Source organism: Olea europaea, chromosome 8, assembly GCF_002742605.1.
Source record: "Olea europaea var. sylvestris chromosome 8, O_europaea_v1, whole genome shotgun sequence".
Classification (NCBI taxonomy): Eukaryota; Viridiplantae; Streptophyta; class Magnoliopsida; order Lamiales; family Oleaceae; genus Olea; species Olea europaea.
In genome coordinates, this window is record NC_036244.1 from 4789311 (window position 1) to 4802558 (window position 13248).

Genomic DNA, 13248 nt, shown 5'->3' on the forward strand with positions numbered 1-13248 from the left:
ACAATACCCCCCCCCCCCCCGCCCCCCCAAAAAAAAGAAAAAAAAAAAAAAAAAAGTCACAACCCATCCCCATCTCCTTATTCCTCAAAATCAAAATCACTCTACCCAACCATGCCAGCACCACTACCCGTCCAACATCGGCGTCACCACCCACATGTTCATCAACCATTTCTTTAACAGATTTGGTAGAAAATGGGCACTCCACTCTATAAGAAGCCCTATAACCAAAATCGATTTTTCCACTCCATTCATTTTTTTCCATTTTATCTTCAAATCCTCCGATTTGAATCCCATGAAATTGCACAATTCCGTGAACAATAATTCCTTGCTTTTCTTTAGGCTTCTTCTCTTTGGAACAAGTGGGTGTTCAATTTACTAGTTTCTAGATCTAGTTCTACTGCCAACATTTCGTCCTTACTTATATCTTCGTTGGTGCATGAGATTTTGAGGTTTTTATGTGGGTTTGAATTGAATTTGATGAAATAGGTGGCGGCAACGGCAAAAGGAAACAGGCGGATGTGCAAATTTGTGGGCCGTAAGAGAAGTTTTGTGGAAAGGAGGTGAAATCTTAGAGCCATTTTTTAAGTCGGATAGGTGGATTGACAGTGATGCACGGGTTATGTGAAGATTGAGACTTTGAGAGAAATGGGTGGTAGTGATGTCGATGTTGGGTGGGTAGCAGTGGCCGCTGACAATGGCTTTGGTGGTTGGATGGAGTAATTTTGATTTGGGGGGGGGGGGGGGGGGGGGGGGGGGGGGGGGTTGTGGGGGGGGGGGGGGGGGGAAGGAGATGGGTTGTGGCTTTATTTTTTGTTTTTTTTTAATTTTTGATTTAATAGGGAAAATGTGTTTTATTAAAAATGTCCTTGTCTTATTTGGGAGAAATAAAAAGTTTCTATTTTGGGAGTCAATTGATGATTTTGATAGTCAAATTGATAGAAATCATCATTTTGGAATTGAGCTGCAAATTTTTTAAAAAGTTGGCACTCACGGTGGTACAAATGAAGTATTTGGGCAAATCCTGCTAATAAATGAAAGGTTTAGTAGCTTGATTACAATTTTCCCTTTTTTTATTGTTTCAACTCAAATTCACCCATACATTAATGGAAAATTTAGTACTTTTTCATGGTGTTACTAGGTTGCAAGTAGGGGTTGACAAAAACGTGTGTAACCGACCCAATTCGAGCCTATTTGAAGTTCATTCGGTCCGATTCTCGGGTTGGGCTTGGACATAACCCATAAATGCGATTTGGTGGTGGGGTCCCTTTTCTTTCAATAGACAATTTAAATCATTTATGAAATTCAGTCCATGTTTGTTATTATTTGGAAAGTTAAAAGAGTTTTGAATAATATTTTTTAGAGAATATATGGTTAAAAAGTAAAAAATAAAAAATTATTGATTTGTGTGGAGAATATTTTATTGTGTGAATGTGCGATAGATAATGATACCGCAACAAACAATTTAAAATTTTAAAGGGTGCCAAACCGGCATTCAAGTTTTTTTTTTTTTTTTCTTTTTCTTTAGCCAGTGGAAATCAAATTGAAAACTAGAAAAAAGGGGCCCTCAGGGCACATCCGAGTTGGTTGAACAATCACTTCGTTGGGACGCTGGAAGCAAGGGTGGAGAGTTCGATTCCTGGAGTTAACACTGGGAGCCATATGGAGAGGAAGCCATTGGTGTGAACAAACGTCCAGTGAGGAGAGCTCTCTTTGCGGAAGGAGTCCAAATGAGTTGTGGGAACCTGGGAGCCAACAAGGACACATCCTGCGATTTACCTCCCTGAGCAGCTGAGGGGCCGGAGGTTCAGGGACAAGGATCTAGTCGGACGCAAGCCCGGACACCTTGTAAAACCGAACCAAATCAACTTGGAAGTATTTGGATCATTTCGGTCTCGACTGGACTCTCAATCAGTTCGATTTTTTGGAAATTCAACCCAAGATGTCAGTTCAGTCGTGGTCATCCTAGTTGCACAAAAAACAAAATGTCATACGACACGAAACGTAGAATTGTGATTTTTGAAAAAAAAAAGTAAGAAATGCAAAAATTGTGAAACATTATGTAGAAAATTATGTATTAATTCTTATCAATTCAGTATTTAACAAAAATACAGTCAATCTAAACTATTTAAAAGTTCAACAAATATATAATGTCATTTAACAAAAACAATCATAGTGACTAAATACTCAGACCAGAAAAAATAATGATAAAATCATAAGTTCTCAAATCAATTTCCTTCAAATACACATTTATCAATTAATGGAAGTAAAAATTGATTTTTGGGAAGGGAACTGGAATAACTATCTTACTATGTATCCTCTATTTTTTTCCCCACCCTAAACTAATCCTTTAGATTTGAGTAATACTATTCATCTGAAGTTTAGATGATCATCGATTTATGTGATAGTGAAATCATTACTTGTCTAATGAACTTTTTATGCATTTTTAGTAATTGAACAATGTGATTGTGAATCAATTTTACTACAGTGACCGAATTCTTTTTATAGAGAAGGTGACCAATTCTCACAATGGCGAGACCCATTTTTTATTTTTTTGACTTTTTTATTCACGTAGGACCGACGGCATGTGAGGGGATGTCAACCATTTGGACAAAAAAAATCGAGCAAAGTAGCAAAATTCGATTGTGAATACACTGTCACAAAAATCAATGATCATCTAGATTCTAGATGAATAGTATCATCCTTCATTTTTTTGTACCATACCACTAAAACGAATTAAAAGGATGATATCACTTGTAGAAACTAGAACATTCTCTTCAAACTTACCGAATCATTTCAAGTAAATGCAGATAACACAAATTCACCTCTTTGAACCTTGAGCAGTCTTATATATATATATAACAATTTTTGAATCCCAAAAGCTCCTTTTAATTGTTTAAAAAGTCATGCCAAATGCCAAACGGACCCTAAGTGTCTCATGACACCATCCATATTGAATTGTCACAGCTAAATTGAAACAAAGGTGAGAATAGCCCGAATATGGTGCAATTCCCTTTTACACTTGTTACCTCATGAGAAACGACATGTGAAATTATGGGTGGTGCAAAGCTGTATCACATTCCCAAATCGGTTAGACGAAGGACGGACATAATTCAATACATACAAAATATAATCTTTATACAAGATCAATAGAATTTTACATTTATCGATCAAATCTTTATATTCTAGTGACAGCAATGAATAAGAAGGCCCTTCCATTTCCCTTTCGATAGGAGATTTTAACACCGAGTTCCTGTCACAATCCTTGCTTCTTGGGAGACAAGAAATGAATCCATATTTCCCATAATTGTTTCTCTACTTAAATCTATTAATTTTTAAATTTTTTAATATTTATGTAAAAAAAATTGAAAATTTAATTTACATAAATAATTAAGGGTGTGCTTGTTTTGCCGATTTTAGTTTTCAGTTTTGTAAAATACTCAAAAGTTGTTTTATCCAATGTTCTTGAAAATGAATTTTCAAAACCAATATCAAACTTATAAAATAAAACTCAAAACATATTTTTTGACATTTTAAATATTTTCAGTGAAAACTCTGAAAATACTTAAAATATGGAAAACAAATATTTAAGTAATGTTTTATTTAAATAAGAATGTAAAATTGAAAATTCTAGAACAAAAAAATAAAATTTTGATAAATTCTAAAAATTGAAAAAATAAAATTTAAAATTCTGAAAAAAAAAATCAAAAAAAAAAAAAAGTAGCAATAGGTCAAACCCTTAACGGTTATCTACATAAAAATTCTAACAAATATATATTTAAATAAATGTTTATAAAACATTTCACTCCACATCATTAATTTTTATTTTTATTTCCTATATTTCATCATGTCAATTTATTAATTATTTTTATTCACTTCTATAGTGACCCAAAATAAAAAATAAAAAAATTGTAATATTCACCAACTTATAATGTATATATTCCTAGATTATATATTGACATAAAATTATTTTATTTTATTTAATAATCAAATTTCATGGAATGAAATGTCAAAAAAAAAAATCTCAAAATTAAAAAAAAAAAGGTGTTTTTAATTTTTTTTTCTTTTGAGAAACAATTTTTCAGAATAACAAATCTAACATTTTTTTAACAATATTAAAACACACACAAAAATAGAAAACTGGAAATATCTCAAAATTGAAAACTAAAATATAAATCAAATGATCCCTAGGTTGTTGCGGTGATTATGCTTTTTGCCCTAATGTGTGACAAAGTTCGTTTTCCAGCCTTGCACCCATGCGAGACGTCATACAGCAGGATCAAATTGAATGGTGTTTTTTGCTATTCGTAATCCCTAATCGATATTTAAGTTTCTATTTGGTATAGATTATAATAAGATTTTTAACAGATTTTATTGAAATATATGATCGAAAAGTTGTAGATTCCGTAAAATATTTGGTTGAAATCAATTATCAACTTTAATTCGAGATTAAAATTATGTTTTACTTTATATCAAACATGGGCTAACTATCTAAATTTGGCATCAGTCAAGGTGGGGAGTGCCCACAAGATTTTAGCCTGGAAAATTAGGGGCCGCACAAAAAATTAGCCAAACTGCAAATTGAACCGAACCATTTGGTTTGAAATCGTTGATTTGGGTCCACGTGGAACTGCGATTTTTGCCCTAAATCGAATCAAACTGTTCTAAAATGTTATGATTTAAGTTTCGATTTTCAAAAACCGTACAAAGAACTAAATCGAACTTTTTTTTTTAACTTTTTTAATTAAAAAATAATTTTATTAGATTATAAATTTTAGAGTTTTCAAGAAAAAAATACAAATTTACAACAGCTAATCAGCAATACAAATTACAGGTTACAGCAAATCACATCCAAATTTTCAGAAGTCCTAACTTAATCTCTCATTTCTCAAAGAATTGATGCCTGCTCGCCATTGCTGAACGAAATGCGATTCCCAATCGCCAATCACAACTCATTTTTTACATGTTAGTTTACTAATTTCTATTTGAGTCGTCTCTTTCTCTCTTGGTTAGATTTTCATTCAGACTATTTTTTTCATTGTTTTTTCTTCATTAAGTGTTCATTAATTTTTTTTCATTGAGTGTTCATTATTTTCTTTACTCTTGCACTCTCATCAGATTCATTTCTTTCCTTTTTTTTTTTTTTTTTTTTCTTTTTTTTTTTTTTTTTTTGTCCATTGGTTGAAATATTTGTTGTTTTTGAACTTAAATTATACACTTGTGAGTTGTGGTTTGGATAGAAAAATGATTATTTGTGCATAACTAAACTTATGTAATTAATGAACTTGTTATACACGTGCTTTGCCAAACAAGCTTTCTCAAACAACTACTTGTTTGAAAAAACTACATGCTACAATTTAATGATATTGGGATGCCTAATTTCAGCGATTGCATTTAACTTCTATGTTAACTTCTTTTACATTTGTTACTATAATATCAATAGGTTAATTGCGTATCAAAAATCGAACTAAAACGCAAAATAATGATTTGATTTGATTTGAAAAGTAAAATGCTTTGATTCGATTTGAAAAAACTTCAAACCATGTGAAAATATTTGAGTTAACAAAATATGTCACAAACCCTCGAAATCGAATCGTGATAAACCCACTCGATTGTAATTTCATCGTAACTATCATTTCAGTTATTTGGTTGGGTCCGAACCCGACCCAACTGGATCCATGCCCACGCGGTTGCACCAAGCTTCATCTATACCCCACCTGTACATTATCGAAAACGAATATCCTTTTCTACACGTAGTAACAACCGTCAATTCTTTATTTTTCTGCTCTCTCTACTCTACACATGAAAAAATCCGCCCCCGACAATATATAAACACGCAATCACACACTTGAGCAAGGCACATCAAAAGGAGAAGAAACAAAAAATGGCTTTGAAGGTAAATGATCTCTCTTTACTCCCGGTATATTTTATTTTTGTTTAATCGTATCTTTATTGTTAATTCGATCAATGCGACGAATTCCATTTTTTGATTTTGTTAGATCTGGGTGAATTTTTTCATGGATTGTTGAATTGATCTGGATTTGGATGAAGATTTTTATGGATTCCTATTTTTCCATAGATCTGTTTACAGTTCTTCATCAGTGTTATCTGAACTCGTGTTCAAATTGTCTTTTTGATCCGTTTGCGTGTGTTTATATGCATATGAGATCTCACAAGCACTCACGAGGCTATGGATCCGATAAATTATTTTGTGTGATTGAGTAATGATGAATCCAACATTTTGATGTTTAAACGTTGTCATGCACTCCACTCAATTTTGATTTGTTTTCATTGTGTTAATGCGTGGAAACTTCTGGGCAAAAGGTTTGGTATGCAAAAGTACATTCAATCTGTGGAGGACTTTCTCAACTGTTCCTTGAAATCGAACATCTTAATGAATTTCTGATTCTACAGTACTAACAGTCTAACATACTATACTATCATTTATATCTAATATATCCGAAAGTAGCCGAGTATCCGGTTTGGTTTTGAAGAACAGTAGAAAACCAGCTTAGTGATAATCATGCTATAATGCTGTTATTTATTTACATGTAAATGAAAACGTTAATTGTTTTCCGGAAAATGGATGAATTTTAGAAATATTTCTACTGAATTAAGTCGACCAGAACACCAATTTAAACAAACCATTTTATTGCTCTGAGCTTTCACTTGGAACTTGTAATTACATTTGGATGAATTTGTCTTGCATTTTTATGAATTTGCCTGCTTTTTTTCTGTAATCACTGTCATTAATAATCGACAGGGGGCTAATTTCTTTGAAAAGAGATGAGAGGATTGAATTATTAAATCTTGTTCTCATCTAATTAATATATGTTCATTTTCGGTTTATCAAGAGAAGATGCCATGATTGAACTATTAAATTCTTGTTCTTATTTCAATAATTCTTTGAATTGTTTTGGAGGTCACTTGATACAATTCTTATATTTTGTAGATTATACCCTTTTGTTACTCTAGAATAACCTTAAACCATAGCTTTAGCAAAATTTCATCTGTTTGATCAAATTGAAGTTGTGACTTTCTTGTGGCTTTAGGAGGAATTTGAAGAGCATGCTGAGAAAGCTAAGACCTTACCAGAGAGTACTTCCAATGAAGACAAGCTTGTTCTTTATGGACTTTACAAGCAAGCCACAGTTGGCAATGTCAACACGAGTTAGTAGTTTCTTAAACCCTTCGGTACCAATGAAATTTAAATCAAAATACTGCTCCTTATATTGATGCCAATCTCGTTTCGCCATGTTTAATTGCAGGCCGTCCTGGCATATTTAACATGAGGGACAGGGCAAAGTGGGATGCGTGGAAGGCTGTTGAAGGTATTCGATTGGCATAAGAAACTCTTCAGTTGATTCATTTATCATAAGATTAATTGGAGGATCACCATAATTTTACCATTATATTGCAGGAAAATCTCAGGAGGAAGCAATGAGTGACTACATCACTAAGGTGAAGCAGTTGAAGGAAGCAGCAGCAGCATAACTAAGTACTCATCCATGGATTAGTGGATTAAAATAATTATGAAAATTGATAGCTTCTGCTCTTTCTTGACTTATTTATGCCTGAATTTGATATAATTAAGTGTTTTGAACCCATCTTTCAATGAATATGCTGTTATATAGTCTTCTTGATGAATTGATTTGAGTTTGTCAGTACATTCTGTGGATTTGTTGATATTGAATAGAGTAGAATGGTTGTGTGACATCAAATTCGGTATATTAGAAGAAAGTAGTTTATCACAGTATAGTGCATCGGTCAAGTTTAACTACCAAGTTTGGGATGGATTGGTGGTTCGATATGTCTATGATACCAAAGTAGAATTAAAAAGGCACACGAGACGGCATATTGGCTAGTGATAGTGAGTCTCCAACTCTTGACGACCCAAATAAGTAAGAACTATCCATATTAGTTCTTTAAATGATTCGAGACACAGCACCCAATACTAAAGTTTGAAGGGAATTATTTGAAAGAATTCCTTGATTCTGCAATGAGAACCACCCAGCGTGCGAATAGGATGTAACAATCCTGCCTGTAAAGAGAGCGGTGAATGACTTATTCTTTAATTTCAAAAGGGAGTCCCAATCTATGCAAAAGTAGTATGTTGGTTCTCCGGTTCCATGTGGGTTCTCACTTGACGGAAATCCTGTTCCTTCTAAACAAAACATAAATAAAATGAATAATGCTACTTGTACATAAAAAATTATATAATGATTTACATACAGATGAAATGTCAAAAATAAGAGTAAGAAAGGGAATTTTTTTTTTTTTTAAGAAATTCGAATTTAATCATATCTCACAACATCATGTATATGTAAACAATTATATAAATCACCGTGTACATGTAGCATAACCGAAATGAAATAGCAACCACCAACGTCCCTAGTTGCCATTTGCAACTCACCTCATCCTGACCTACTTGTCACGAGGCCCACCCCTACAACCCACTCTAGCCCTACCCTCTATCCCATCCTCAACATAGCCCTGTCTATTCCCAACCAACCCTCGCTACCTCAACCGCCCCTCTCCTCACTCCCCAACCAACAATCGTTGTCTAGGGCTATCAGTATATTGAATTTTGATCCGAATTTAATGAAATTAATAGGAAATGGATTGAAGGTCTTAATCAGATAACTCGATCAAAATTCGAATCTGATAATTCTTCAACTAAATGAAGCAAATATGGATATAAGTCAATTCGATCCGATAACAATCCGATCTAATTTATTTAATACTATAATGTATTTTATATATTATCACATAATTTATTATACAATTTTTTTAAGTTTGAAAATTGTGTTATACTTTGCACATAATTTTCAAATAATAACTAATACTAGATAATAGTATAATATTTTTAATTGAAATATTTGAAGAGGTTTAATTTTATTATTAATTAAAATAAGATAAAAATAATAATTAATTTATTTTATAAATTAAACCATCAAAGGAGCCAACTGTTGGAATTGCTTTCATTATTTTAAACTTCTCACTTCCCACATCGAATAGTTACTAGAATATCATAAAATTTATATTTTATATATAGATGAGCCAAGAATTAGGTAAAAAAGCTACAAGGGCATTTCAATTCTAAGATTTAAAAGTTGACTAATATAAATTTTTTATCTTTTTAATTGTTTTCAATTTCGAATGGAGTTATCGGATTGAATATCCGATAACATAGTAAATCGGATATAAATTTAACGATCAAATATCCGTTGAATAATCGAATTTGATTGGATCGGATCAAATTTCGTCAAATCCAATCCACTTACACCGCTGTGGCTGTCCCTCCAATTTCCTTATCTATGCATGGTATTAAAATTGGAATTTCCATCTTAAAAGGTTAACTAACCAACTAAATGAAATAGTTACTTATCATTTACTCTATGTCCAATCGACGTGGGACTTTATTCGCACTCTCACAAAAGTATTGGAGGTAGGGGAAAAAAATAATTCTTTGCTTTTTCGTTTTTATTAAAGACAAGGGCTCAAAAATTAAACGATTTCCATCTACCCCTTCAGTTCTGTTAGGATATGGTGGCTTAAGCCCTTTCTATTCCTGAACCAACGAGAAACTGTTCTTCTTTTCCGGTCCCCTCAATAAATAAATAGTTGTTATCTACTCACAGTTAGATGGAGCAGTTACTTTCTTGCAGAGGACCACCAATCTTCATTACATATGAACATGGAAGCCATTGAAAGCCTCCAATGCAGATTGCCAGAAAACCATTATTGTTGAGTTCGGATAAGATGGTCCCTTTATCAGCCGACATAATACCGTAAATTGCATGTTCAATATGCAATGTTGATCTTTCTTGATACTGTGTAGTACTATCCAATCCTCCCAAACAGACATGCCACGAGTTTCTTCTCATCTTAAAAATCTCCCAATTTTAATACTAGTCAATATCTTTGATCTGTCCGTGTTTCCTATAAAACCCGTTACAGGCTTCCAAGCTCATCAAAGTAAAGTGGTCCATCATTCATCAGTCTATGTTGAGTTAGTTTTGTCACCGTTTTAAAAGAAGCTATATGTAACTTTATTTCACATGAATCAGATATTACCATGCGTGGAACTATATATTTGCTGGATTAAGATTTCAGCAGATAGTTAGGACATTGTTATTGAGCAAATGGATACCTAGAGAAATAATATTCCCGTGCTCGAGAAGCGCCATCTCTGGACAGAATTCCTTCGAGATCTCCAATAATTCTAGCCAGCCATATCTCCAAATTTCTCTGGATTTCTTTGAAGTTGTTTCTGATGGACTCCAGTGATCGTCTTGTGGCTACTTTTGCCTGTCCTTCAAGCTCGTCCCCACGGTAACTCTTAACCGTCTCAGTTTGTAATGTCATCAGCTTCTGATTAGTTTCAGAAGCGCGCTGTTGTAGTCGAAATGCTTCAAGTAAAAATTCTGTCTGCCTTTGAGTTCGAAACTCTGTACTGAGGTTGGGTTCACATGGATCACTGGCTTGCTGCAAAAGGGATGCCTTATCAGATCACCACAACTTCGAAAAACAACAATAAACTGAAACAAATGAATATAGATTCATTCATTACCATTCTTCTGCATAGATCATCAATTTTTCCTGCTAATGCTTGATATCTCTTTGCCTGCTTTCGCATTAGAGACGGCACTTTTGATAGATCCGTCTTACCAATACTTTCCAGATTCTGTAGTTCTTGCTCAAGCAATTTTAATTTAGGAGAAACTCCAGTTGATTCACCATCTACCTTCCATGGGGACTCCCTTCTGAACAAGAAATTATCATAATCTTTGTATTAGATACCGGAGATTTATCATCCAAATGGCCATGAAACATTTGTACATAGACAGTGACACTTTACCTTGCAACAAAATGCTTCAAATGGTAAAGTGATTCAACAGATTCATACTGCACATCCTGCATAGATGTTTTATTCATGAATATTGTTAGGGATTAAGCCCTAATCCCAATTAGAAAGCAATAATTATAAAAATGACCCTTAACTGCATGCACAATCTTTCTCAATAAGAAAGCCAGAATTATGCCAAAAGTACTTATAAGTTCCAAAATATATACACTGTTCATTAACCATGCTTTTGCAAAGGCCAAGTCACATCAAGATTCCATTGTCATAGTGCAATCATACACATTTTTCCAGATAAAGCCAAACACCAAGATGATTGACTAATCAAAGGAAAAAGTACAACTACAACAGAAAATGGACATAAAAAAGAAAACATAAGAACAAAGGAAATAGAAAATAACATCAAGGTTAAAGCTGAACATAGAGTAAACATTGGAATCAATAGCTGTTGATTCAAGGCAGCATACCGTCACATAATATCAAACTCATCACCACACAACAACAATAACAAACTAACCCTTGTTCCCGATAACTTAGGGTCAATTCCTCTCTGCCACTTCATTTTCTTCATTTTTAAATGTATGAAAAAGATCTAAAGTAACATGGAGTCACTAATAAGAGATGCCCCAACAAAATGTTTATTATGATTTATTACAAGGTTTGACAAAGTTTTCTGCTGGCTGTCGACTTAGGAGACCCCTCTCTTGCCCGAGCTTAGGACAGCTATCAGACAAATCTATCCATTTACATAATACCATATCAAAGAAATCGGGAAAGGAAGTATAAGCGATGAGGCAAAATAATGGGAAGACAAGGTAGTGAAAATTCTACAAGTTTGAATAGTAGATATGATGTTAAACCACACAACACCGGGGCTCTAAAAGATAAATGGCCATTGCAGAAATAGACAATATTGAAAGCCAAAATTGAGCAATGATTTACCAAAAAAACAGAACAAAACTGTCAAAGCAATGGAGATATAAAATATGTCATTATTGAGAAGTGAATGAGGACAAAGGTCAGACAGAAGGGGGTATAGCTCTGTCCACTCAAAAACAAATTGGAGTAATTAGGATTCAGTCTTGAAATTTATAAGCCTCTCAATTTGAATTTTCTGTGAAAAAAACTCCCTCTTGTTTGAAATCCAAGCAACATATCATCAAAAAATTTCAACCTTCCCTTCAACACTCGATAAAAACCCGAGAACAGTGCCAGGATGACACAATCTTGCAATCTGGAAACTGAAGAACAATATCAAGAATTTTTCAGGCAAATTCCTATTCAGATTTCATAAATCAAAAATAATCTCACTTAAACTATGATATATACACAACTCCCGTCCCGTCCCGTATTATTGAAAATTAAGGAAACAATCTATCCTTCTGAATTGAGCTGAATATAAGTATTTGACAAGTCCAAAACATCAGGATAGATGCAGAAATCAAAATCTTCAAAATTTTCAAGGTTTTGCACTCACTTCCCTTTAGATTAATTTATAAAATTAAAAATCAACACGATATCCATTTAGCCCACAATTTAAAAACAGAAACATAAACCAAAATTTATAAAAGAAAAAAAAAAAAAACCCAAATAATCCATGAAATCATACCTGCCAGAGACTTCCCTTTTCATCCCAGAACTTGGAAGCAGCAGAATTCAAGAAATCTGAACTAAACCCATTAGTACTCTGTCCATAAACACTTCCAATGCCCATTTCCTCCATCCCATTTCTCACATAAGACTCCTCTACATCCAAATCAAGCCCTTCTGAAACCCCACTTTTTCCATACCTCACAGCCGTGTTACCATAGCATTCCCCACTACTGTTTTCCATTTCACAGTTACTTCTACTAATAAAGTTGAGCATTTCATCTCTCTCACCAATTTCCCTCTTCAAATCCTCAATATTGGCCCTCAAATCAGCCTCCATTTTCTCCAAATACTCAACTTTACTCTTCAAATAAGCTATTTCCTCGTTACTCTCATCAATCTGCTGCAACAGCCTCTTCTCTTCTTGCTGCCACGAATGCCTGTGGCTTGCAAAGATTTCAACAACTCTTGCATTTGCCTTTGAGTCCTCTTTTCTCCTCGAATGTAGCTGCTTTAGCTGCTCTTCTGCTTGCATAAGCTTAAAGATTAAAGCTTTGTTCTTGCTTTGGAGAGTTGAGAATAAAGAAATGGAGTTTTTGGGTAAGAACCCAAGAAAGACTGTGAAACTAAGGCCCAAGTATGAGGACAAGAGCTTCTCAAAATGATCATCATTTTGTTGTTGATCTTGGTTATCTTCTTGTTGTTGGGCAGCCATTTTTCTGAGAATTTGTCTCTGTTTGGGAACTATGTGTCTGTGGGTGGATTTTGTGGTGCTTTTTGTGGAACCTTTTTGATGA

General features: G+C 33.7%; 2 protein-coding genes across 4 annotated transcripts; one reads left to right on the top strand and one right to left on the bottom strand.

Moving 5' to 3' along the window:
- Nucleotides 1–5716: 5716 nt before the first annotated feature.
- Nucleotides 5717–7664, top strand: LOC111398595 (acyl-CoA-binding protein). Of its 2 annotated transcripts, none has more exons than XM_023025573.1 (4): nucleotides 5717–5893; nucleotides 7050–7167; nucleotides 7266–7328; nucleotides 7418–7664. In XM_023025573.1, exons 1-4 carry the CDS (start codon nucleotides 5882–5884, stop codon nucleotides 7489–7491), a joined length of 267 nt encoding a protein of 88 aa, XP_022881341.1. In that variant the 5' UTR covers nucleotides 5717–5881; the 3' UTR covers nucleotides 7492–7664. The 2 variants fall into 2 exon arrangements, with proteins under 2 accessions (XP_022881341.1, XP_022881340.1); XM_023025572.1 differs by having other exon boundaries at nucleotides 5767–5917.
- Nucleotides 7565–13229, bottom strand: LOC111398593. Of its 2 annotated transcripts, XM_023025570.1 has the most exons (5): nucleotides 12471–13229; nucleotides 10859–10914; nucleotides 10571–10763; nucleotides 10151–10485; nucleotides 7565–8161 (listed from the first exon to the last, which is right to left on the bottom strand). In XM_023025570.1, the coding sequence occupies exons 1-5, from the start codon at nucleotides 13164–13166 to the stop codon at nucleotides 8137–8139; spliced, it is 1305 nt and encodes a 434-aa protein (XP_022881338.1). In that variant the 5' UTR covers nucleotides 13167–13229; the 3' UTR covers nucleotides 7565–8136. The 2 variants fall into 2 exon arrangements, with proteins under 2 accessions (XP_022881338.1, XP_022881339.1); XM_023025571.1 differs by lacking the exon at nucleotides 7565–8161 and having other exon boundaries at nucleotides 10026–10485; nucleotides 12471–13228.
- Nucleotides 13230–13248: the final 19 nt, after the last annotated feature.